This window comes from Sinocyclocheilus rhinocerous, unplaced genomic scaffold, assembly GCF_001515625.1.
Source record: "Sinocyclocheilus rhinocerous isolate Xijiao unplaced genomic scaffold, SAMN03320098_v1.1 scaffold2170, whole genome shotgun sequence".
Taxonomy (NCBI): domain Eukaryota; kingdom Metazoa; phylum Chordata; class Actinopteri; order Cypriniformes; family Cyprinidae; genus Sinocyclocheilus; species Sinocyclocheilus rhinocerous.
The window spans coordinates 62,344-89,168 of NW_015659715.1; the positions used below are offsets into that span (position 1 = coordinate 62,344).

The 26,825-nt window shown below is 36.5% G+C and overlaps 3 protein-coding genes across 4 annotated transcripts in view; 2 read left to right on the forward strand and 1 right to left on the reverse strand.

Moving 5' to 3' along the window:
• The window catches only part of LOC107724161 (uncharacterized), a 21,836-nt gene extending 21,157 nt beyond the window's left edge, over positions 1-679 (forward strand). The window contains exon 6 of the mRNA XM_016532967.1: positions 438-679. Within this exon, the coding sequence (XP_016388453.1) occupies positions 438-679 (242 nt within the window). The remainder of the gene's footprint in view (positions 1-437) is intronic.
• A 6,767-nt stretch (positions 680-7,446) lies between these two features.
• Positions 7,447-10,873, forward strand: LOC107724162 (MHC class II regulatory factor RFX1-like). Its single transcript, XM_016532968.1, has 9 exons — positions 7,447-7,461; positions 7,688-7,755; positions 7,857-8,199; positions 8,747-8,928; positions 9,820-9,939; positions 10,020-10,141; positions 10,240-10,358; positions 10,436-10,545; positions 10,630-10,873. Exons 1-9 carry the CDS (start codon positions 7,447-7,449, stop codon positions 10,835-10,837), a joined length of 1,287 nt encoding a protein of 428 aa, XP_016388454.1. The 3' UTR covers positions 10,838-10,873.
• A 6,770-nt stretch (positions 10,874-17,643) lies between these two features.
• On the reverse strand, positions 17,644-26,556 carry LOC107724166 (CD276 antigen homolog). 2 transcript variants are annotated; one of them, XM_016532974.1, is made up of 7 exons: positions 26,325-26,556; positions 24,266-24,411; positions 21,712-21,758; positions 21,315-21,644; positions 21,101-21,204; positions 20,938-21,010; positions 17,644-17,714 (listed from the first exon to the last, which is right to left on the reverse strand). In XM_016532974.1, the coding sequence occupies exons 3-6, from the start codon at positions 21,731-21,733 to the stop codon at positions 20,987-20,989; spliced, it is 480 nt and encodes a 159-aa protein (XP_016388460.1). In that variant the 5' UTR covers positions 21,734-21,758; positions 24,266-24,411; positions 26,325-26,556; the 3' UTR covers positions 17,644-17,714; positions 20,938-20,986. The 2 variants fall into 2 exon arrangements, with proteins under 2 accessions (XP_016388460.1, XP_016388459.1); XM_016532973.1 differs by lacking the exon at positions 17,644-17,714 and having other exon boundaries at positions 19,841-21,010.
• Positions 26,557-26,825: the final 269 nt, after the last annotated feature.

Below are 26,825 nucleotides of genomic sequence, written 5' to 3' on the forward strand. Positions count from 1 at the left end.
GAGAGGAGGACTCACCCAGTCTGCCCAGGACCGGCGAGCTCAAAGGGACCCTCCCGCAGTGAGGGGAGCACAGCCATGTCCGGGGCAGATAGATCGCAAATGGGACATCAGAAATGGGATCCTGCTAGAAGGGGATCACACATTTCTAAGGAAACAACAGGGTCCCAACATAAAGGCAACTGACCAAGGAGGTGACAGAGACGGGCCTAACACTTAGTTTGCTGCAAATGGGGTCCTTCGGGAGCAGTGCTCTCGGCTCTCAAGCTGAGGTGGGCCCTTACATCACATACTGGGAGCAACTCATAGCTAACCCTCACAGAGAGGGGAGCACTTCTCAGCTCGACTAGAAGGGGGCGCTAGATTAGAAGGGGTAACCCAGCAGGTCCCAATAAGAGACAGTCCACTGGTGCAGTGACTGTGGCACGCTCACAGAACAGATTCCGAAGCATCTGCTTACAGACCACAAACGCTCAGACGGGAGCTGCAGGCTCAAAGAAAACCCTCTGAGGTGAGAGGAGCACTGCATGGCTTGACCCGAATAGAGGCAGTTTATCAGGGAAGCAGCAAGTGGCCCAACTACCTGATGTCACTGCCATGGAGCTCAAGAGCAGAGGGTTCAACCCCTAGCGAGGAGAGAGAGGAATCCAGCTCAACCAAAGCGAGCAATAGCCCAGGGTAGAGGACCTAACTCTCGAGTCGAGAGGAGGATTCACCCAGTCTGCCCAGGACTGGCGAGCTCAAAGGGACCCTCCCGCAGCTGAGGGGAGCACAGCCATGTCCGGGGCAGATAGATCGCAAATGGGACATCAGAAATGGGATCCTGCTAGAAGGAATGACTCAAATCTCGGGAGACCCCTCAGGGTGAGAAATGAGTAGCGCAGCGAAGTAGCGAAGTCCGAAGCCTGGACCTTTGTGGAATGAAGGATTTAAAGGCAGCCGAGCATGTCTTGGCCTCCTTAAACTTCACGACCACCGTCTCGAAGGAGAAACCGGCACATCAAGAAGAAAGCCCTTCTCTTTCGACCCGATATCCACCAGACTCACCCACAGATGTCTCTCCGTAACCACCATGGCTGCCAATGGCAGTGGCGGCCTGCTTAGTGGCACGGAGAGCAAGATCCGTGGTGTGACGCAACTCAGCCACCTCATCAGGGGATAGACCCTGGCCTTTATCCAGGTCTTTCAGCAGATCAGCCTGAAAAGCCTGAAGCACCGCCATGCGCCACCGCTCCAGAGACTTCCGCGACTTACTTCCTGTCGTGTGCACGCGCTGTCAAGTGGCCAAGACTGCAAGTGTGGGTATTTGGACAAGGGGATTGTCATTTTTAGATGTATGCTTCAGACACCGGTCACGCTGAAGGCGTTCCCCATAGCGACCCGGTTTCCACAGAAACACAAATCCCTCTTACCTCAGGTAACGCAGTGTACTCCAGCCCACTCCGTAGAGGGGTGATTACTGGTTCAACCATAAGGGCAGTTTGACAGTGAGGACCCACAGGCCCGACCGTCTATGGAGCGTTGAGCTCCTCAACACCTCAGCGAGAGGAGCTCTAGCTCAGAGAACGTGCATGAAGGTTAAGGAACGACTCAAATCTCGGGAGACCCCTCAGGGTGAGAAATGAGTAGCGCAGCGAAGTAGCGAAGTCCGAAGCCTGGACCTTTGTGGAATGAAGGATTTAAAGCAGTAGAGTAGATAAAAATGGATCGTACTCACCAACCATGGCTCCCGCGCATGACTCCGGCTCATGATATAGGCTGGAGGCGAAGTCCGAAGCCTGAACCCTCGTGGAATGAAGGATTTAAAGGCAGCCGAGCATGTCTTGGCCTCCTTAAACTTCACGACCACCGTCTCGAAGGAGAAACCGGCACATCAAGAAGAAAGCCCTTCTCTTTCGACCCGATATCCACCAGACTCACCCACAGATGTCTCTCCGTAACCACCATGGCTGCCAATGGCAGTGGCGGCCTGCTTAGTGGCACGGAGAGCAAGATCCGTGGTGTGACGCAACTCAGCCACCTCATCAGGGGATAGACCCTGGCCTTTATCCAGGTCTTTCAGCAGATCAGCCTGAAAAGCCTGAAGCACCGCCATGCGCCACCGCTCCAGAGACTTCCGCGACTTACTTCCTGTCGTGTGCACGCGCTGTCAAGTGGCCAAGACTGCAAGTGTGGGTATTTGGACAAGGGGATTGTCATTTTTAGATGTATGCTTCAGACACCGGTCACGCTGAAGGCGTTCCCCATAGCGATCCCTAGAGGACACAGTTCGAAATTCCCTTGAAAGGGAACTGGTTCTAGTTATTGTAAAAAAACAAAAAACTAAAAACTAACATTTATGTATCAGTATTCACATCATTTTCTTAAGTGTGTATTACTAACCATTAGAGATTTTATATCAACAAATCCATAAAGCCATAAATATTTTATGGAGAAACAGTTAATACTATTGTGCCTGTATATTATACATTTTTAAACATCTGCCTTTTCTACTGCAGAGTTGAGTAGTGAATTAGCTAAGAAACTAAATAATTGTTATAGTTTGGTTTAGATATGCATATTGTTCTATTAAGGCAATATCATAACATCCATCAAACAGTGCTTAAAAAAACACAATAAAACCCACATATACACAGATGTCATTTCGTATCTGTATTTATTTATTTTCATTTTTAATTTCAAGTTTCTTATAGTTGCAACTGAACAAGAGTATTTTGGTTTCAAGCAACATATAATGACCAATAAGGTACACGACTTTGTCACTCTTTATCAAAGAGGCACACAGAACAGAAGTGTTAGCACTCCACAGTTATTGTGACCCAAGTATAGAGATTGTCTTCTTCAAGTATGTTTAAACGTTTGTTCTCTGAGTAGTGCATAAACATTTCCATATAGCTAACATGAGAGCTCCCTCTACAGGTGTGCCCTGCAAAGTTCACGCCCATTCTGCTAAAACCAGGAAATATAAAATTGCATATCAATTTTATAAAATGAATAACACCATGAAAACACCAGTAAAACTGGTGATTGGAGACCACTTCTCTGTCACATACACATAAAAAAAAAAAAAAAAAAAAAAAAAAACCCAGCAAAATTATTAACAGTAACTAAAATGAAAATGGAAAAACAGCATTAAAAGATATTAAAACGGATTCAAAATATTGGTAAAAACTATAATAGTATTTCAGTGATACTAAAGTAACCCTAGTCTGGATTCACTTGAATGTTACATTACATCTAATGTTCAACTTTTTCCCACAAAAGAGCCTGGCCAAACACAGCAGAAGAAACATTGGTGCAGAAGGCGGACCTCCTCCATTCGTTCCCTTTGGACAGGTCAGAACTCCTTCAGCTTTTTTCATTGTGACCTTTGACCTTCTGGTTAATTATTAGGTTGATTTGACTGATTGGATGGATGGTGTATAATCTGTCGTCATCTCTCTGTAGAAATGTGCTCATAAGGAGCAGGTGGACAGCAGAGCTCTGGACCAGAGGAAGACCCTGCAGAGCACTAACGCTGTCAGATCTGCTGAAGACAACGATGAGTTTGAGAAACAAAGAACCGCTGCTATCGCAGAAGTCTCTGTCACATACACATAAAATAAAAAAAAAAACAAGATAAATGAGTAGAGATTGATGAGATAATACTGAGAAAATACTCAACAATGCGTGTGTTGATTCCTGAGCATTGCAGATGGAAATCAAGATTCCGCCTGAGACTCATGATCACAACAGCAATGCCCCCGTCATGTTTGTTGTTTCTCCATAGAAGATTTCTACTGTAAAAACTGGTTAACTGTAAGTTACTGTATACGTAAGTGGAAAAATTATAAATGGCTTAATATCAAATTATATATAATTTTACTGTAAAACGTGTAACGTAGCATATCCAAAATACCAGTCAAAAGATACAGGGAGACTCACAACATCATCCTGTGACAAATGGAGATATTGCCTTATCTCTAACTTATTTGTGAAGACAGTACAGCATAGCTATGAATTTCTACATGAATATTAAGAAAATATGGAAAGAAAAGTAATATAAAAGTAGCTAAACAGAGTAAATATATAAAGTAATATAAAGATATAAGACTATAATAAATGGTCTGGCGGGATAGTTCAGTTATCCAAGGAGCCCAAAAGGGCCCACGTCACACCTCTCTTTTCTCTCTCCACTGGTTAACAGTTGCGGCTCGCATCAAGTTCAAGACATTGCTGCTTGCATACAGATCAGCCACGGGCTCTGCACCCTCCTACGTCCACTCGCTCTTACGAGCCCACATCCCCTCCTGAAACCTAAGTCCGGTAAGTGAGCAATGCCTCATGGTACCATCACAGAGAGGCACAAAATCCCTTTCCAGAACATATACATTCACTGTTCCTTGCTGGTGGAATGATCTTCCCAACCCCTATCCGGAATGCCGAATCCCTGACAATATTTAAGTGACAGCTGAAAACTAATCTCTTCCATGAGCACTTAACTGCATCCTACTAAAAAAAAATCCTCAAGTGCTTTCACTTTTCCTTAATCTTGTACTATTCTAAACTATGTCTGAAACTTTGTATTATGAGCACTTGTGTTTATTTGCCTTTTTATGATGAATTGCTTGTGTATTCCAGATAAAAGTGTCTGCTAAATGAATAAATGTACATGCACATTACGGTGTTTTCTGTTTTAGTGTGATGCGATGTTCATTTATAAACGAGTTCTGGGATTGGTTTCAGGACAGGCCATTTATGATGAACTCTGAACCATCAGGTGGTTTTCTGTTTTAACACCTGTATTATAATGGTGGTTATCCATACAGTACATTGCTATATTATTCACATTACATACACAGGTTTTTTTTGTACAGTATTTAGAACCATTTCTCAACAATTAGGTCACTTTTTACTGTAGTGAGCGCTACAGCAGTCTATGTGGCTTAAACTGTGCATTATATATCATTGTTTGGCACAAAACGCATTCAGTGACTACATCATTCAAATTGCATGAATTCCTTTCTTGCTCAGACATAAAAACTTGCAGGCCAACTTGCACGTTGGCATACTCCTTTCAAAACATAAGCTCAAAAGCTCACATAATACAAAACTGAACAAGTTATAAAAGAAAATATTGTACACAATGCTACCAGTCGTGAGTGTATTTAGGTCATTGTTTTATGCGGTGACAATCTTTGCTAGTGTTATGGAAGGATGATTTGATTTGACACATGAAGTATGAAGTGTTTTGATAATTTTAGTGCATTCTGAATGTAAAAATAGCTGCTGTGTGAAGATGAAATTGTTGATAATGAGAACTGTGTGGAAATTTTTGAAAAAGTGACATAAGTGTTGAGAAAAGAGTCTTAGTAATTGTGATGAAACATACACGTTGTACTTTGATACAGCACATCACATGAGGCCTGGGACTGGTTCACATTAAAACATTTTCACAGCCTTTTGTATACTGAAATTATAATTTTGTAATTGTAAAATTGTAAATTAGTCCTCTCAATACTGTAACAAAAGCACCAGAACTCATCATTGATGTCTACCTCCACCACAATAGGTCATCTATAGAGAGAGCTTTTACATTTTCAGTGCATGCTGGTATTTGCATGACCGCACACAAGGTTTAGATGGGCTGCATAGATTAATGAGGGTCTGGACAACAACAAAGTTATATCTAGATGATATACAGACATTCCTAGGAACCTGTGCAGATGACGTTGAGTCGCAGGAACTGGGAAGTGAGTGATGACAAAAAAACTCCTTAGAAAGACGCTGTGGCAGAGTTCTGTAAAACAATGTTAAAAAATTTAATTAGAGGCTGTAACTTAATTACAATATGAAGTACATTTTAATTATGATTGGTGAACGAACTTACAACCAATGAAAATATAATGCCAATGCATAGAATGGAAATGAACATTACAATCATCTCTGGTCTTGGTTTTGTTCCTTCATTGGGGAGTCGTCTTTCTGGTCTCTCTGGAAGACAAAAGATTTACAAAAGATGAAGGAAAAACACACACAAAATGCGTGCATCGTTTCATAATGTCTATGCAAAAGAATACAGGCTGAAATATAAATATTTTTGTCAATTATTTGGTTTTACGCACTTTCAGTCAAAAGCTTAACAGTATGGTCTTCTGATTCCTCCATGATGATGTAGCATGTGTATTCTCCTGCATCAGTGTGTTGAAGGTTGTTGAGTTTGATGGAGAAGTTTCCTCTCATATACTCCTCAGGAAAGCTTTCAGTTCTGTTCTTGTACTGTGGATCCTGTCCTTCCACAGAGACTTTACCATAAATAATGTCATACACATTCAAGTCGTACTTGTTTCTCCAGCGCACTTGATTTATGTCTTGAATTGTAAGTGAAGGTTTTTTAGAAGAACAAGGTAAAACAGCAGAGCCTCCAATAAAACCCACAACAGTCTCCTGCAGAGACACTGAAAACAGAGAGAAAGTTATGAGCAAAAAAAATACAAAAGTGTGACATTGCTTAACAAATAATTGTTCATTTTAGTGCTCACCTTCATTTGCTAATAGAAACACATGCAGCAGATTAAAAAAACACCACCTGAGTAAACAGAAACAAATGATTAATTTCTCTCAGACTGAGCTACAGCATCAGAAACACGTACTGGACTAAATGCATAATATCTCAGCCTCTGAAATTAACGCTTTAGAGACAGTGTACTACTAGGCCGTTGTGAGATTAAAAATGATTGTCATCATATTTAAATTCTCTATTCTTTAAAAAAAAAAATCCCTATCTTTCTCTACTGTGGCTCTAGTGTCACAGAAAGAACATAAATCCATGCAATACTAAATGACCTTCAGTGGTTAAATCATTGTCTTTAGAACTGCTTTATATATCTATGTGATGTTTGTTTTCAAATGTATGTGCTGTTTTGAATTAAAATGCTTCAAATGAAACGAGGAATGAAATGCCTCAAATGTTTGGTTATGCAGTGTGTGAGAACTATGAGATCTGATGCTAGCTGAAGTTTCAGGTCAACACATGCATACACAGACGATATTTAATATGGTGACACGATCCTCAAATGTTGTGAATTTTCATCATGCAATGTACAAGAACTTTGAGACTTGATGTTAATTGACATTTCAGGTTCGTGTCAGTATATTTGATTTAGTCTGTGTGTACGCATGCATTGACCAATGTTTTGGTTTGACTCAAGAGTGAAACTTTAATCTGTTCAATTTACATATAAACATATATATATATATATATATATATATATATTTATGTTTATATTTTATAAATGTTATATATTTGTATATATATTTGTTTATAATTTTTTTCCTTAAAATTTTCCATAGTTGCCAATTAATTCTAATTGTAATGTCTAATTATTATAATATTCTGTTGTCTCAGATGTGTAATGAGAAATATTATGGTACATTTGGCTTTTCGTTTGTCCTTCAAAAACATCAGTAATGAGAATTATACAGGTGCAAATGAACATTAAAATTTGTGTTTGTATATTGTTTGGATGTTTATATTTTGTGTGAAACTATTATCAGCACTAAAATATAAAATTTAATTTAATGTATTTCAGTACAGATTTAGATTTGACATTATATAGACATGCTTTGTGATGTTCCCCCTCATATCTGTCTCTGATTAAACTGGCTTTTAAAGGTCTGATGTGAATCTGCTGTTTGTTTGTGTGTGTAGGTTCCTGTACAGCATGTTTACCCGAGCCAGTTTGTGGAGGGAGACGCCAACTACAACAATACTGCAATGTGAGCATCAACACAGTCCTTGTGGCGTATATTTAGCTTCACTTTACTCCTGAAAACATTTATCTTTCTCTGTATTTGTCCTTCTATCTCCCTTTTTTCAGTCGTTCCAGTAGTTACCAGTTCACAGACCCTTCCCTCTACTCTCAGGCCACGCCCTCTGTCACTTACTATGAGACGTCGCCCACCACCGGCTCACAGGTCACGTCCCCCACCAGCGCTCAGCCTGTGTCTGTGACGTCCGGGATGGGCACAGGGGTGATCTCCATGTTCTCAGAGGGCAGTTCGGGGATCACTGTGGTGGCTGGCGGGTCCTCGTCAGGAGTGGGCGGGGCAGGAGGCGTGGTTACCAGTGGAGGGTTGGGAAGTTACGTGATTCAGGGCGGGTACATGCTCGACGGAGTGAACCAGAACTTCTCACACAACACACGCGCATCACCTGCGACTGTGAGTGTATTTGCTTTCGTTGGTGGTACGGATTAATTTTCACCCCGAGAGAGAGAGTTTCACTCAGTGTTGTTATTCTTAACTAAAACTAATTTGAGTAATTGAAATAAAGAAGAAATAACATAAAATAAAATATAAATATTAGAAGAAAAACTTAAACTCTAGAAATTTAAATGAAAATTAGAAGTGCTGCTTAGGCAACTAACTGAAATAAAATAAGTTTTAAGCACTAAAATGACTAAAATTGTAATAAAAATAAATTAAAGCTAAATATAAATATAAAAAAAAAATCAAAGACTAATAAAAATAATTTAGCACATAATAATAATAAAATATAAATATAATCTGAAATAAAATATTATCAAAATAATAGTAATAGCACATAACCAAAAATTACTAAAACTTAAACTAAAATTAAAAATATAAAAATAAAGCAATTTAAAAATATTAATAGATAATATAATAGAAAATATCACTGTGGGAAAAGAGGAGTTTTTGAATGTGATAGTCAAATAATTAACACCTGCGGTCTCCTATCTGTGCTCAGGTGCAGTGGCTGATGGATAACTATGAAACAGCTGAAGGTGTGAGTCTTCCTCGCTGTACTCTCTACTGTCATTACCTCCTGCACTGCCAGCAGACCAAGCTGGAACCTGTGAACGCCGCCTCCTTTGGCAAACTCATCCGCTCCGTGTTCTTGGGCCTCAGGACAAGACGTCTCGGCACCAGGTACAAGCACACTGTCCAGACCAGGTGTGACACAATAAAGATTCAAGCCACGACAGGCAATATGAAACATTTAGCTTTATTTGTGTATTTATTGATCTGGGTAGCTCCACCCACAGTGAAATCTCATTGGTCCAGAATCTGCTCCACATAACTGTGAATTAAACATTATAGCTGTCATTGTATCACGTTGTGCAGGACTTTTTTTATTTGCCAGAATTTTAAATTGAGCAAAAGCTCATTTGAGATACGTTTTTTATTCAGTAAGATGTGCAGAAACTGAGTGGAAAAATATTTACCAATTAGCTTTGTAAAAAAGTCAAAAGTCTTGCCTAAACAAGTCATGTGACTGAATGGTATGCATCTCAAAAAATTGATTATTTAATTTTTACATTTAATAAAGGCGTCACTACAATTTCAATTTTAATTTATATTTTACAATCATTTCCATTGATTTCTGGTGATTTTGTTCTCTTGAACAGATGGGATTAAAACAAGGCAATTTATTTTAGCAAATTGTTTTTTTTGTTGCATGAATTAAATTAGCATCTTAGTTTTAAACGTATTTTATTTCAGCTAGTTGCCAAGGCACCTTTTCTTTAGTACTTAAAGCTTTAATTGAAGTACTAAAATAACTAAAACTATTAATTTAAAAAAATAAAAACTATATAGATGCTTAAAAAAATTTTAAAAAGAAAAGAAAAAAATAATAAAAATGACAAAAAACTCAAAACAAAATGACTAACAATTTGACTGAAAACAGAAAATTTAATAATAAAATCTAATTAAAAATTTTAACAAAAACTATAATAGTATATCATGATACTAAATGAACACAGGCTAGAACAGGCTAATATTAAAACACCTGTGTGCGTGTGTGTGTGTGTGTTTCAGAGGGAACTCTAAGTACCATTACTATGGCCTTCGAATCAAGAGCAACTCCCCCCTGCACAGACTGGTGGAGGACCAGCAACACCTGGCCATGAGACAACAGCCGTACTCACAGAAACAGAGGTGTGTGTGTGTGTGTGTGTGTGTGTTGATGATCACTTGCTGTTGTTAGTTTGATTGACAGCCCTCATCTCTTGATAAAGGATAAAACCTGTGCCGAAGGTGGAGGGACTGACCAATGGAATGGGCCTGGGGGTGGGGCATCAACAAGGGGCGGGGCTGTCTGACATCAGCGCCCAGGTTCACCAGTATCAGCAGTTTTTGGGTAAGACAGACACAAATCAAACACAAAAATGTAGGGGCACCTCTCTCTTTTGGACATATAATCTTATTCTACATCAACTTTTTATATGTGTGTGTCAGATGCGTCTCGCAGTCTGGCAGAGTTCCCTGACCTCAAAGAGGAGGATAAACCTCTGCCGGATGGACTCCTTCCTCAACACGTACTCTCATATCAGCTGGTCTACAGAGAGCACTGTGAGGTAAGTGTGTGTGTTGGATATCAGATGTGTGGTTATTTTAGTGTTTTGGTGAATAATGCGTGTGTGTGTGTTCATAGGCAATTCTGGACGTGATGGTAAACCTGCAGTTCCCTCTTGTGGAGACGCTTTGGAAGAGTTTCTGGAGGTTCAGTGAAGGTCAAAGCGGTGACACGGATACACTCGGCCTGTGAGACACATTGTTTTTATGCACAGTCAGAAGTGTTGTATTGTGTTGTTGTGTTGTGTCTCACTGCTGTCTCTGTCTCTACAGTCATGATGATTCAGAGAAGTGTTTGCCCAAGTCAGTTCTGGTTCTGTTGTGTAAATATGAGCCCATCCTGCACTGGACCCGTGAATGCGACAACTTACTGTATCAAAACCTAGTGGAGATCCTCATCCCTGATGTCCTGAGACCCATCCCCAGTGAGTTACACAACTCCACACAAACTCTATATAAACTCTATACGGTAACTATATAAACTATATAGTTACAGCTCTTCACCAACTTGTTTCACAATGCTATACAAACCCAATGAATTACAAAATTCTACATACAAACTTTATATAAACAATATCCTCAGTGAGTTACAACACTACACTTCATTGCAATGTGTTACAACTCTGTACAAACTTTGTCGCGTTGAGTTACAAAACTTGCTATGCAAACTATATAATCATCCTTTCTGACGTGCACAACGCTGTACAAACTCTGTATTAACTCTAGTCATAGCGAGTTACAAAATTCTATACAATTCCATTTAAACAACATCCACAATAAGTCAGACAACTATGTAAGCTCTATCCAGTGTGTTAAAACTCTTCACCATCTTGTGTTACACAATGCTATTAAAAATTACAAAATTCTACATACAAACTTCATATAAACGACTCCATACAAACTTTATATAAACTCCATATATAAAAAGTGAGTTGCAACACTATACAAACTCTATATCAACTCCATCCACAGTGAGTTACACAGTTCTGTAAGACAACTCTATAAAACCAATTCACAACTCCATGTAAACAACATCCCCAGCGAATTATACAACTCTATATAAACTCCACTTCAATTAGTTACAAAACTCTACACGACTCTATGCAAAATGTATATAATCACTATTCTCAGTAAGTTACACAAACTATATAAACACAATTTCATCTGGTTACAAACCTTTTCATAACTCTATACAAATTATATATAATCATCATCCTCAGTGAGTTATACAATCCTACGTAATGTAATACAAACTCTACAGCAACTCTATCCACAGTGAGCTAGACAACTCTATAAGACTTCAAAGTTCACACAAATATATATAAACAACATCCCCAATGATTTACACAACACTGTGCAAACTCTATACAAATTCTTTATCAAATCTATTCCCGCTGAGTTACAAAATCTACCCATAGCTACCGAAACTTTATTCGAAAATGTATACAAGCACAACCATGAGCTACACAGCTATACAATTTTGCACACTCTATACAACTTCATAGAAACCTATAAACTCCATAATTGGTAGTGTATTAAGGAAAGGTCCCTTACAACAGGATCATATTTGGGGTCCATGAGCATCAAATTATTTGAAAACATTTGATGTACAGTAAACAAAGGCTTTTTTGTTTTGTTTTTTCAAAATATCGGAAATATACAAATATCAGTCCACAAATCTGACTTGTGATGTACCCCTAACCTGGAATCATAAATCACACCATGTTTGTTTATTTAGGCCAGAGGAGAACTGGAAACAAAATGAGCCTGGTTTCTCTCAAGGCTTTTTCTAGAAGTTTTCCTCTCAACTCAAGTTCAATACAATGTACAATGTGGCCATCTAGTGTTCATAACAATGTATAGCACGTACCAAACTGCCATTGGTTTCACTTTCACTTTCGAGACACTTTTCAGAATTCAGTAATATTCAATTTGACGCAAAGCTACTTTTAAACAATCTGCATTGTATAAAGCGCTAGCTATAGCTATAGCAAAAGGTGACTCGACTTGTTTTTAATTACTTCTACAGTCATTATGTTTAGTCCATCAAAAATGTATGTGAAATTATTTCCAGTATTGTACAAACGCACTGTATTCTAATTTCTAATGTACCTCATAAAAAGTTTGGCTACGCCAGATATTTATTTTCCTTTTGCCAGGATATAAATGCTCATCCTCTGAAAATATATGTAAAATTGTAAAGTGTACATGAGTTAGCCAATATTAAAACAAAAAAAAGTTACCTCATGAGATTTCCAGATGAGATTCTTTTGTAGACTGCCATGCTGACAACAACAAATTACTTTTTGTAACAGCAGCTGTACATTCTCAGACAAATCTTCAAACTCTCAAATAGTCCATCTGCTAGCAATGCTCTTCAGTTCTGTAAAAGTAAATGCATGCACATCATGAAATCATTTTATTCATTGCTCACTCTTACCAAACAATTAAACTATTCACAAACACAAAGTGACATTCATTTCCAAAAGCTGACTATTCCCAGCGAGACTACGCTCTCATTGCCTCAGACATGGATGTAGATGAAAACTCTGCACTTCCCCTGCACTTTTTCATTGAACAAGTGTGTTCAATAAAGGAAGAAATAAATCAAATCAATGTAACACCATGGTTTCACAACTATTCTCGCCCCTACCCATCCTTTAAATAAACCCTGATTTCCCGAGATCCCTCATGCTCGTTGCTCAACACTGCTGTGACGTTTCGAGTTTATATTGTGGTTCTTAATTGCGATCACATTACAACAAGGTGTGACATGGTCCCTCTAGAAAATCTGACAAAACATATCCTAAAAGTAATATCAATTTAGTCTAACAGTCTCAAGTAGGGAGTAATTTTCTGAATTTTCATTTATTTCTATAAACACTGAATGCTGACGGCTCTTAGAGAGAAGGCCTCACCTGCAGTCATAGTAATGACATATACAGTCCAACAAACAAAATGTGTACAGCGTCATCCGTAATCCTGATCATCTGTAAAATGTCAGTCAAAGTAGATCGAGAGAGGTTTTTCTGTATTCTGTATGCGATATGGTTTTCTTATATCATGTAAACACTTTCTGAGGTGTCCTGAATTTACAACTGTGCCCCTCATAGATCTTGTTTGGATATTATCTTTGGTGTCTGTAGGGGAAAAGTATGGACGATAAGATTTATTCTATATCTATTCTATATGCAAGTCAAAAATAATAACCTAAGAAAATAGTAAAAAAAAAAAAAAAGTTGATACAAGCTCGGCTGATACATATCTTTAATTTCATGTTGGATGGTGAAAAATCCACATTCTGATGCATTAGAAAAATATTCAAAAATATTGAATAAAATATGTAAAATATGTTTTCTTTGTACGGTTAAGAAGCTTCATCTAGACCCCCACTGTCAGAGAAGGATCAGAAGACAGATGCAATTGCAGGTATGCTCTAGCAAAAATATTGAATAAAATGTGATGAATGAATGTAAAATATGTTTTCTTTGTACGGTTAAGAAGCTTCATCTAGACCCCTGCATTATTTAGATCCCCAAATAAGACCAGTTCCACTCGGATAATGAACACCTCGGAGGGGAAAATCATTTGAAATGTAGGTTTGTCAAAAAGAAAGAATAATATTTTATCTGGTTTAGTTGTATTTTAAAATAAATAAATAAAATCCCTTTCTTAAAAACATTGTGTCAAACTTATTTTGTAGCCTGATTCTCGTCTCGTCGTGTATTGACCACATATTTATCAGACTTATAAAAGCAGTGTGAACCTTCATAGAAGTATTAAAGTAAGTCTTATAAAACAAAGAGATCCGGTTAATGACATTGTGTCAGAACACAACGGTATGAAAATGCATTTGATAACCTTTTATTCAAATTTTCAAGCTAGATTAAAAGGGTATAATACAAATTGCACAATACTTGATTTTGGGAAAATGTTGGAAAACTATCTTGTAGTGTTTTCACCCATGGCCGGCGGTGCTGCCCTGAGCGGTTGACCTTCCTGAATGGTGTCATTGTGTGTGTGTGTGTGTGTGTGTGTGTGTGTGTGCATCATTGTGTCTGTGTGTGTGTGTGTGTGTCATTACATGATACATCACATATTGTATCTACATATATTTTCAGTAGATAATCAATAGTATATTGATAGTATATGATATTTATCACGCTGATAAAGGTCAGTTCAGAAAAATACGATCATATACAACTATATAATTGTAGAACTAGATCATAGCTACATGCTCACCCTAGTAATAATCTAAGATATGGACAGGTTTTTATTTAGCCTTTTAAGCTGGAATATGGTTTGAAATAAGATAAATAAAATAAATATTTCTTTCCATGGCATAAACAGCCCGCGCGATAATGATTTAAAATATGTGAAATAATTTATAAATATATGCAATTGTAAGGTAAAACATGTTTGAAATGTTATGTTTGTAAGGTGATGGTGGATAACGTAGAATGTCAACTGTTAGTTCAAGATATGGACAGGTTTTTATTTAGCCTTTTAAGCTGGAATATGGTTTGAAATAAGATAAATAAAATAAATATTTCTTTCCATGGCATAAACAGCCCGCGCGATAATAATTTAAAATATGTGAAATAATTTATAAATATATGCAATTGTAAGGTAAAACATGTTTGAAATGTTATGTTTGTAAGGTGATGGTGGATAACTTAGAGGTTTCACATAGGAGAATACCCCTAGAGGAACTTTGAGATTTTGTTTACGGTTCAAATGAAACAAAGTATTTTTGTAAATCACTCATTCATATTTGGACATCTTAGCACTCTAAAAAATGTAAGGTATAATTTTTCATATTTATTGCGACCTAAAACTATTAAATGTTTATATTATACAGCGTGTTATATATAATCACTGGATACGTTTTGACATTTGTGCTTTTCTGTATCTTAAAAAATATATTAATGACTAAAGTCTGATTGTACTGTATTCAACACGAGCTGAGCTATAATAATAATAATAATAATAATATGTGAGCAGCGTGAATGTACATGTTTGCGAAAACAACGTTTATGCGTGTATAGTGAAAAACTACACTGTTAGCAATTTCTGTAAATTACACAGTATTTAACTGTAATATGAACTGTGCTTTACTGTAAAACAGTTACACAGTACATTACTGTATTTTAAAGTTGCATTATGGGAAATATCTTCTTGCCGGCATTAAAATACAGTATTTTTAATTTACTGTAAATCCAAATACAGTAAAAAAAAAAAAAAAAATGAGCGCGAAACCTGACCAATGACAGAAAGGCTTTTTTTTCTGCTTGGAGAAAGAAGAAGAAGAAGAAAAGGACGACGCACACACCTCGCAGCTGCAAATGTATGTTAATAGTATTACGTGTTAATGTAGTACTACCTATTACTTCCTGCATAGTTACTTGTTAACAACGGACCATTATTCTAAAGTGTTACCCATTTTATAAAATGAGTAACACCATGAAAACACTAGTAAAACTGGTGATTGGACACCACTTCTCTGTCACATTCACATTCAATAAAGAAAAGAGATAAATGAGTACAGATTGATGAGATAATACTGAGAAAAATACTTGATTCCTGAACATTGCAGACAGAAATCAAGATTTAGCCTGAGACTCATGATCACAACAGCAATGCACCCATTATGTTTGTTATTTTTCTACAGAAAATGTCTACAGTAAAAACTGTTAATTATAAAGTTAATTATAAATGGCGTAATATCAATATATACAACAGTTCTTTCTGGTTCTCGAATCTGATTGGCTGATAGGAGTGCGATATTAGAGTCCAACAGAGCTCCTCGACCTCTTCACCGTTAGTATCACTCCGCTTGCCTAAATTGCCGTATTTCTCACAGCGAGTGTCATGGCGGACGCCCAAATCCACGATAGTTTTAAAATAATACTGTTTTGTGTCACGAAATGCAATTTTAAGAGTTTTTTAGGCGAGAATGTGCTTGCTTGGACGTCAAATATGCGGTTTGTTAATAAAGATAACGTCTGTTTGAAAATTTGCTTTGGCGATTTCGGAGACGTGAGTTCCAGCGGCCATTCAGCGCTCATTACACCCGCCGAGAGCGCCTCACCGCGGCCAGATCTTCTGGAATTTACTCAGTGGACATTCAAACTTATGTTCTATTGTGTGTAGGAGACTGAGATGCTGTATCAGATGCAGGTATCACACTCGCTCAGTCCATCTCTCTCTCATAATACTTTACTCTACATAATACAGCAAGCTTTTACTACAGTAATACAATAAGCTTTCAATGAAGCAACTCATCATTCCTTCGTTACTAGCTCTAAAGTGACGTTTTGGAATTAGTAACGGAGACTGGGTCTCAGCTGTTAAACTGTCAACTTTAGATTTAAATATGTGGCGGAAGGAAGTAGTTCTGCACAAAAGAGGGCTTTTAAAGACACTCCATTGTTGTTTCTAATTTATTTACACACTCGTGCCGTCAAACTGTTGTATGAACGCAATATCACACTCGTAGAAGTGAGATATGGCTATATATCGGCATGCTGTGATTACCTACGGCCGAATCACAGCCATGCTAAACTGTCAAATTTAGATTTAAATTTGTGGCAGAAGGAAGTAGTTCTGCAAAAAGAGGGCTTTTAAAGACACTCCATTGTTGTTTCTAATTTATTTACACACTCGTGCCGTCAAACTGTTGTATAAACGCAATATCACACTCGTAGAAGTGAGATATGGCTGTATATCGGCATGCTGTGATTACCTGCGGCCTCGTGCCTACGGCCGAATCACAGCCATGCCGATATACAGCCATATCTCACTTCTACGAGTGTGATATTGCTCATATATATATATATATATATACATACACAGTATAATTTTACTGTAAAACATGCAAATCACCATAAAATTTACAGTTTAATACTTCTAGATAAAGTCTCCCCAGACCCAAGTCTTTTGTATCATAATTGTGATATATCCAAAATACTCATTCTTTACAGAAAGATACAGAGAGAAATGACAAATGGAGATATTGCCTTATCTCTAACTTGTTTGTGAAGACAGTACAGCATAGCTTTGAATTTCTATAAGAATATTAAGAAAACATAGAAAGATAAGTAGCCTAATAATATAAAAGTAGCTAAATATAGAGTAAATATGAAGAGTTTGGTTCCAAAACGCGATAAACGCCATTTAAAAAAATTTGAGTTTCCGCCAAAATCAGTATCTGGTCGGTATTGAAAAGTCCATTTTTAATTTTACGCAAAATGTGATATCCGCCGAGTTATTCTGTCATGTTTTCTCCCTTTTTTTCCAAACCACGACAAACACCAGTCTCCCTTCTCTGCAGAATGCAATATATCCGGTATTAAGATCTGTAAGGACCAAAAGGAGAGAAATAATAAAAATTTTACACCAATTATTAGGAAAATTAAACAAAAATTTAACTTATGGTTAATGAGAGATCTATCATTAAAAGGAAGAATATTATTATTATCCAAAACTGAAGGGTTGTCACATTTAGTGTATACATCTCTTGCATTAGACATTCCACAATCTGTTATAAAAGAGGTGGATACTATTTTGTTCAATTTCATCTGGAAGAACAGACCACATTATTTAAAAAGAACAGTTATATGCCACCACCCCAGTTGAAGATGGTGGTCTAAATGTACTTGACTTTAATACTGCTAATTGTGTATTTAAGAACAAATGGATAAAGAACTTCTTGAACTCTAAAGACAAGATTTGGAATATCATCCCTGAATTAATCTTTGATAAATTGGGGGGGTTTAGAATTTTTTTTTAGGTGTAATTTTGATGTAAACAAGGTTCCGATAAAGCTTTCTTCTTTTCATAAACAGGTTTTTTTTTTTATTATGGATGCTCATTTTTAAGCATAACTTTTCTCCACACAACTCTGTGATTTGGAACAACAAATATATTAAGTTTAAAAATAAATCTTTATTTTACAGAAATTGGTACAACAATGGTATAATTTTGGTGAGGCAGTTATTTAAGAATAATGGACAGCTCTTTAATTACTGTGAATTCCTGAATCATTATAAGATCCCTGTAACTGCTAAGGAGTTTGCAGTAGTATTTGTAGACCCTAGTGGCCTTATTCAACTTTTATCAGGCAATATATCTTCTGAGCCTATTCCCTTATATATTGATCAGTTAAGTATTAATGGTGTGAAAATTATAGATAAAAAAATCTAATAACTTTTATATTAAAAAATTATGTAGAACTACAGCATTGCCTAAATGCAAACCTTTTTGGAACTCGATGTATAATCAGATTGAATGGAAAGAGGTTTGGAGTTTACCCAGTAAATACTGCCTCACCAATAAAGTTAAAGAAATTACATATCAGGTTATTCATTTGATTTATCCAGTGAGACAAGTAGTCTCAAGATTCTTTAGAGACATGAAGACTACATGCGTCTTTTGTAATTCAGAAGAAGAATCCATAAAACATTTATTTTTTGAATGTGTATTTACCCAATCGTTTTGGATTGACATTGAATATCTAATATTCAAATTCACAAAATTAAAGATTCGACTATCTGGTAAAGATATATTTTTGTTATATAAAAATAAGATTTTGGAGCAAAATTTGGTGGTTTACTTAATAATTATATATGGAAAATACATACCATATACACAAACAGAAAAGGAATAATAATAAACCTAACATTATATTATTTAAAATTGAACTTAAGCATTATATTGAGGCCCTAAAAGATGCAAGAAATAAAAAAGTGAAATAGATGTATAGAATTTTTGAGTCCTTTTCTTTTTGGAACTTTTGTAAGTTTTTTCCCCTGTATAGTTTTTTTTCTTTCTTTTTCTCTCTCTCAGAAAATAGTGGTTTTCATCTTGCCACTTTCTTGGTAAAGAAACATTTTTACTCAAATTAATCAAAATAAATTTATAGCGTTTTGGAACCAAACTCTTCATATATAAACGTAAGTAATATAAAACGCTAAGATTATAATAAACAGTCTGGCGGCATAGTTTATAGCCCACGTCACACCTCTCTTTATCTCTATACACTGGCTACCGGTTGCGACTTGCAACAAGTTGACAACATTAATGCTTGTATACAGATCAGCCTCAGGCTGCGCACCCTACTTCTACTCACTCTTACAAGCCCATATCCCCTCCTGAAACCTAATATCTGTAAATGAAACGAATACTCATGGTACCATCACAGAAAGGCACAAAATCCCTTTCCAGAACATTTACATTCACTGTTCCTTGCTGGTGGAATGATCTTCCCAACCCCTATCCATAATGCCAAATCCCTGACAATATTCAAAAGACAGCTGAAAACGAATCTCTCCCATGAGCACAAATTCCTCAATGCTTTCCCTTTTTTTAATATTGTACTATTCTAAACGATGTCTGAAACTTTGTATTATGCGCACTTCTTGTGTTTATTTGCCTCTTTATGTTCAATCGCTTGTTGTATTCCAGATAAAAAAGCATCTGATAAATGAATAAATGCACATGCACATCACAGTGTTTTCTGTTTTAGTGTGATGTAATGTTCATCTATAAACGAGTTCTGGCATTGGTTTCTGGACAGGCCATTTATGATGAACTCTGATTCATCATGTGGTTTTCTATTTTAGCACCTGTATTATTATGGTGGTTATCAATACAGTACATTGCTATATTCACATTACATACAGTTTTTTTTTTGTTTTGTTTTTTTACAATCTCCAGGACCAATTTCTCAATACTTTTTAAAACTCTTCACACAGTGAGCGCTACAGCAGTCTATGTGGCTTAAACTGTGCATTATTTATCAATGCTTTGGCACAAAAAGCATTCAGTGACTACATCTATCAAATTACATGAATTCCTTTCTAACTCAGACATAAAAACCTACAGGGCAACTTGCATGTTTACATACTTTTTTTTTTTTTTCAACTTAAGTTCAAAACCTTACATAAATCAAAACTGAAAGTAAAGCAATTTGACAGCAATAAAGATATTTGAAAAAAGAAAATGTTGTATAATGTTACCAGTTTTTACCAGTGTCTTTAGGTTATTGTTTTATGAGGTGACAATCTTTGCTAGTGTTATGGAAGAACGATTTGATTTGAGACATAAAGTATGAAGTGTTTTCATAGTTTTAGTGCATTTGAGTGTGAAATTAGCTGCTGTGCCAAACTGAAATTGTTTATTAGGAGAAATGTTGGAGAGTTTTGAAAAAGTGCCTTAAGTATGGGTCCTAGTGATTGTAATGAAACATACAAGTTGTACTTTTTACAGCACATCACATGAGGCCTGGGATTGGTTCACATTAAAACATGTTCACAGCCTTTTGTATACTTAAATTATAATTTTGTGGTTGTAAAATTGTAAAATAGTCCTCTCAATACTGTAACACAAGCACCAGAACTCATCATTGATGTCTACCTCCATCACAGTAGGTCATCTATAATAGAGAGAGCTTTTACATTTTCAGTGCATGCTGGTATTTGCACCACTGTGCAGAAGGTTTAGATGGGCTACGCAGATTAATGAGGGTGTGAACAACAACAAAGTAATATCTACAGATGATCTACAGACATTTCTAAGGACCTGTGCAGATGACGTCGAGTAGTAGGAAATGAGCGATGACAAAAACTCCTTAGAAATACGCTGTGGCAGAATTCTGTAAAACAATGTTACAGCGTTTAATTAGAAGCTGTCACTTAATTACAATATAAAGTACATGTTGATTATGACTGATGAATGAACTTACAACCAATGAAAATATAATGCCAATGCATAGAATGGAAATGAACATTACAATCATCTCTGGTTTTGGTTTTGTCCCTTCGTTGGGGAGTTGTCTTTCTGGTCTCTCTGGAAGACAAAAGATTTACAAAAGTTGGAGCAAAAACAAGAAAATGTGATATACAAAAGAATATAGGCTGAAATATAAATATTTTTGTCAACCATTCACTTTTGCACACCTTCAATCAAAAGCTGAACACTCCAGAGTACTGATTCCTCTATAATGTAGCACTGGTACTTTCCTGCATCAGTGTGTTGAAGGTTGTTGAGTTTGATGGAGAAGTTTCCTCTCAGATACTCCTCAGGAAAGCTTTCAGCTCTGTTCCTGTACTCTGGATCCTGTCCTTCCACAGAGACTTTACCCTTAATAATCTCATACACATTCTGGCTGTTATTGATTCTCCAGCGCACTTGATTTATGTCTTGAATTGTATGCAGAGGTTCTTTAGAAGAACAAGGTAAAACAGCAGAACCTCCAATAAAACCCACAACAGGCTCCTGCAGAGACACTGAAAACAGAGTGAAGTTATGAAAAAAAAGTATGCTCTACAAATAATTGTTCATTTTAGTACTCACCTTCATTTACTATTACAAACATAGGCAGAAAATAAAACTAACTCCATCTGTGTAAACAGAAACAAATGATTAATTTTTCTCAGACTGAGCTACATCAACAGAAACATCCACTGAAGTAAATGCATAATATCTCAGCCTCTGAGATTAGCGCTTTAGTGTAGTTAGGACATCATGAGATTAAAAAAAATATTGTCACAGTTGTGGTGTCCTTTCTTTAAAACAGCATCCACAATCCATACAGTACCATCAATTCATCCAATTAGAAATGACCTCCAGTGGTCAAATCTGCTGTTAGATCAGTTAGCCTATGTTTAATATATTTGTTTGATGTTTGTTTTCAATTATATTTGTTGTTTTGAATTAAAATGCTTTCAATTAAATTAGGGATGGTATAGGCTTTTTTTGAGCAAGACATTTTAATTACCACAATAAATTAATGCGCTAACTAAAATGTCCATGTTTTCTGTTAGTGTTACATTTATACAACCTGCCTGGTTCTGGGATGAGGTGTTTATAACAACAGCACTAGTCAACAGGGTCAACACGTGCATACGCAGACGATATTTAATATGGTGACACGATCCTCGAATGTTGTGAAGTTTGGTCATGCAATGTGTCAGAACTATGAGATTTGATGTTAGTTGATGTTTCAGGTTTGTGTCGCCATATCTGATCTAGTCAGTGTATGCAGGCCAGGATTGGCTAATTGGGAGCACTGGGAGAATTTTTTGGCCACAAGGACCGGTCTTGTCATGCCAGTGGGGTTGAAATATGGATGCCCGTATTTAAGGCATCAAAGCAGCATCCCGTATGAAAGCTATAACGCAGTTTGTCCCGTATTCGCAGACATATGCCATATGACCACCAGACCATATGAATAACAAATTCTTAATTGATAATTGATCATTCTTTTTGTGCAAATTGTTTTATTTGTGAATGTAGCTGTTTGAGAAAGTGCTCGTGCTTATGGCAATTCCCTTCACCGTCCGCGTTTTGATTTTGCCAAATCAGTTTGGGCGAATGCAAACAACTTATTGATCATGAGCCCAACATCCAGCAAGGCAGGAAAACATTCAATCTACCTGAGGGAAGACGTCTTTCACTATTGCAAGTTAATGCTTTTAAATAGAGAGAGAGAACAAATTTTTTCTAGTGTATTCTTAAATTTCGACCTCATTATATTGAAGTACAAATCCAAGCACCAGAAGCAGCCCACACTCTCTAAGTTTTCTTTAACTGAAAAATATGCATTTTCATTCATTCATAGGCTATATGGTTGCAATAATATTTTAGTTCAAAAATTTAAGTGCCATTGTTTAAAAAAACGCTTTATTGACTGACGTTTCATTGACCTTCATTTGTTATGCTTTCAAATTGCATGCCATTGTATGCAATTTCACAGTATTTTCACCTCCCCTACTACACCACTTGTGCAGTCACAATTCTATAATGGTACAATTTACTCCGGCTGATGACATTTTTTGTATGACATTAAAATAATTTTTATAATAATTGTACATAAATAGGTTAAGCAAAACAAATGTGATTATTTCTGAGAACTTTTTAACTGGAGTCAGATATGCGAGCAAAAAATTATAGATACAAAATGGATAATAGAAAGCACAAAGACAGTGCTGAAAAGGTCAGTAAAAAAAATGCCCTAGAAAAATACAATGAATTACAAGTCTGTAGAGAACAGTGCACTACTGCAGACTTATATACTGAGGTTTTAATTACATTATTTTAATAGCCATAGTCAGTCGTGACCTAAAGTGGGCCGGTCTAAGGCATGAAACTCCGGCCCTGTGTGTATGCATGCATTGATCAATGCTTTGGTTTGATTCAAGAGTGAAAAAGGCTTACACTTCAGTCTGTTCACCTTACATATAAACTAAACATGTATTGTATTAAGGAAAGGTCCCTTACAACAAGATCATCAAATTATTTGAAAACTATTCATGTACAGTAAACAAAGAATATTTTTGAAATATCTGAAATATAAAAAAAATAATAATATAAGTCCACAAATCTGACTTGTGAAGCAGCCTGGAATCATAAATCACACCATGTTTGTTTATTTAGGCCAGAGGAGAACTCCCCCCAAAATGAGCCTGGTTTATCTCGAGGCTTTTTCTAGAACCTTTCCTCCAACTGTTTGATAGTGTGCATGTGCCATCTAGTGGTCATAACAATGTATAGCACGTACCAAACTGCCACTGGTTTCACTTTCGTATTCAGTAATCAGTAATGTTCTGTTTGACGGCAAAGCTACTTTTAAACAGTCAGCATTGTATAAAGCACTATATAAATAAACGTGACTTGACTTGTTTTTAATTGCTTCTACAGTCATTAACTTTGGTCAATCAAAAATGTATTTGAAATTATTTCCAGTATTATACAAAAGCACTGTATTCTAATTTCTAACGTACCTAATAAAAAGTTTGGCTACGCCGGACATGCCAGAATATAAATGCTCATCCTCTGGAAATATATGTAAAAGTTGTAAAGTGTACATGAGTTAGCCTACTGTACATAAAAACAAAAAAAATGATACCTGCTGAGATTTCCAGATGAGATTCTTTTGTAGATTTCCATGAGGACAACACCAAATTACTGTTTTTAACATCAGACGTACATTCCCAGACTAATCTTCAAACTCTCAAAGCAATATAGTCCATCTGCTAGGAATCCTCTTCAGTTCTGTGAAAGTAAATACTTGCACATCATGAAAATTATCTGATTCTTTGCTCACTCTTACCAAACAATTAAACTATTCACAAATACAAAGTGACATTCATTTTCAAAAGCTGGCAATTCCCAGAGACACAACGCTCTCATGGCCTCAGACATGGATGTAGACATAAACTCATCCCCTGCACTTTTTCATTGGACAAGTGTGATCACATAGAGGTTTTCATGGGACAATGAGTATATATAAATCTAGATTTAAAATTCAATCTATACATAATCTGTCTATACAGTATGTTCTCATACCCACGCTTTATCCAACATCCAGAGAAGTCACAATGAGTTAAAGGGATAGCTCACCAAAAAATGAAAATTACCCCATGATTTCACCCTCAAGCCATCCTAGGTCTACAGGTGCATCTCAATAAATTAGAATGTCGTGGAAAAGTTCATTTATTTCAGTAATTCAACTCAAATTGTGAAACTCGTGTATTAAATAAATTCAATGCACACAGACTTGTATATGACTTTCTTTTTAAGACAAATACAATCGGAGTTATATTAAAAAATATCCTGGCTCTTCCAAGCTTTGTAATGGCAGTGAATGGGGGTTGAGATTTTGAAGCCCGAAAAAGTGCATCCATCCATCATAAAAAGTGCTCCACACGGCTCCGGGGAGTTAATAAAGGCTTTCTGAAGTGAATCGATGTGTTTGTGTAAAAATATCCATATTTAAAAGTTTATAAACTGTAATCTCTAGCTTCCACAAACTGTCATACACACATTCACGAGAGAGAGCTGATGGCATAGGTGTAGCATACGATAATATATATATATATATATATATATATATATATATATATATACTCTTCTGGCTCAACTAATTGGTAAATAATCTCAAACACAGCTCTTCCTGACAATTTTATTTTCACCAATATATTATTAAAACCCGTCAAATTAGAGTAAAGATTGTGATTATTAAAGAAAATGTTATAAACAGTTTGAAAAGGAAATAAAAAAGGTACTCAAACCTAAACGACACTCAACTAAATTACACTAAATGTTTCCTGCATGCTAATTGTTCTACTGACATACTGTAAGGTCTCCTTGTGCCATGACATGCTTGTCAGTTTAGTTTGCAATACGTAGTTTGATCGACTTTATTTCTTTAATGAACCATTCACTGCAGAATAGAATAGAATAGAATAGAATAGAACTGGTATTACATTTGACATTCTGTCCCCCTCAGTTCTGAAATGATGGCTATATGCCCCTGCAGGCCTCAGAAGACCTTGAATGTAGCACAAGTCATATAGTAGTTATACTATTTGTCCTTTTTGTCTGTTATACAACATATTGGGCCACATTACAGATTTGGAATGATGAAACAGTGGGTGTATATGTATAGTTTTCATTTTTAGGTGATATCTCTTTAATTGGCTGCCTCTGTTTTAAGAACACAATGAAATGGTTGCAGTTCATGGACGCTGGGCTTGTCTTGTCCAAAACAACAAATTAAAGTTATAAGTGGTTAAAGAGCACTATTTATTATAAAATATTGCCTTCAGCTATTTGCAAAATGATATGTTTATTTTAATGCATGGCAATGTCTTAAACACGACATAAAACCCACTTGAGTAAGCTACTAGTCAAGTCCTTACTAGTCCTTTACTTAAGGTAATGTAAGACATGTGCTAGTAAAGTCTGAGGATGATACACCTCCACGTTCAGATATCATTCACAATAGGCACACATTCACTCTTTATCTTATGCCTGATATATGCTGAAAACTGATACGTTAATGTCTTTGTCTTTCCTCACATCCACACTAGGGAAACATGGGACAAAGAACGTAAATTACATTCAAAACAGGGATTTAACTTGTTCGTAAAACAGCTGGCAAATATTGCTGGATTCAAACTCACCTTGTTCATCTGCTTAAATCTTTCCTCGTGTTCGGAATTCCCCTTTTTGCTTTGTGTGAGCACGAGAAAACGTAAGCGTAGCACAAGATTTCCCACCCGCGTCAACTGAGTTTTGTCGAAGAGAAAAAAATAAAGAAATAAATAAAGCGATTTGAGCTGTGACTGTATGTACGTCCTCCAAAGCCCATTTGCTCGCTCCGCTGCCCATCCTTTAAATATTCCCTCATCTGCCTCATTGCTCAACAATGCTGTGACGTTTCGAATGGAGAAGGGTGGAGCAGTTTTACGCCCCGTTGTTCCTGATGCGTCCAGTCTCGGGGCTGTACAGTATGAGCCATCAGAACAGACCATAGACTGTAAAAAAAAGTTTTTGAAGATTTTTTATGTTTTTTAAAGAAGCCTTTTCTGCTCATCAAGCCTTCATTTATTTGATCTAAAGTGCTAAAAACAGTACAATTTTCAAATATTTTTACTATTTCAAATAACTGTTTTCTATTTGAA

Bases quoted from the DNA above. Each gene is read 5' to 3' on its own strand.
- LOC107724166 (XM_016532974.1), bottom strand. From the start codon at position 21,733: ATGTTTGTAATAGTAAATGAAG. The intron at 21,645-21,711 runs GTGAGTACTAAA...CTCTGTTTTCAG, and splicing joins GTTTGTAATAGTAAATGAAG to TGTCTCTGCAGGAGCCTGTT. The intron at 21,205-21,314 runs GTGTGCAAAAGT...TTTGTCTTCCAG, and splicing joins TGTTCAGCTTTTGATTGAAG to AGAGACCAGAAAGACAACTC.
- LOC107724162 (XM_016532968.1), top strand. The intron at 7,756-7,856 runs GTGAGCATCAAC...CCCTTTTTTCAG, and splicing joins AACTACAACAATACTGCAAT to TCGTTCCAGTAGTTACCAGT. The intron at 8,200-8,746 runs GTGAGTGTATTT...ATCTGTGCTCAG, and splicing joins CACGCGCATCACCTGCGACT to GTGCAGTGGCTGATGGATAA.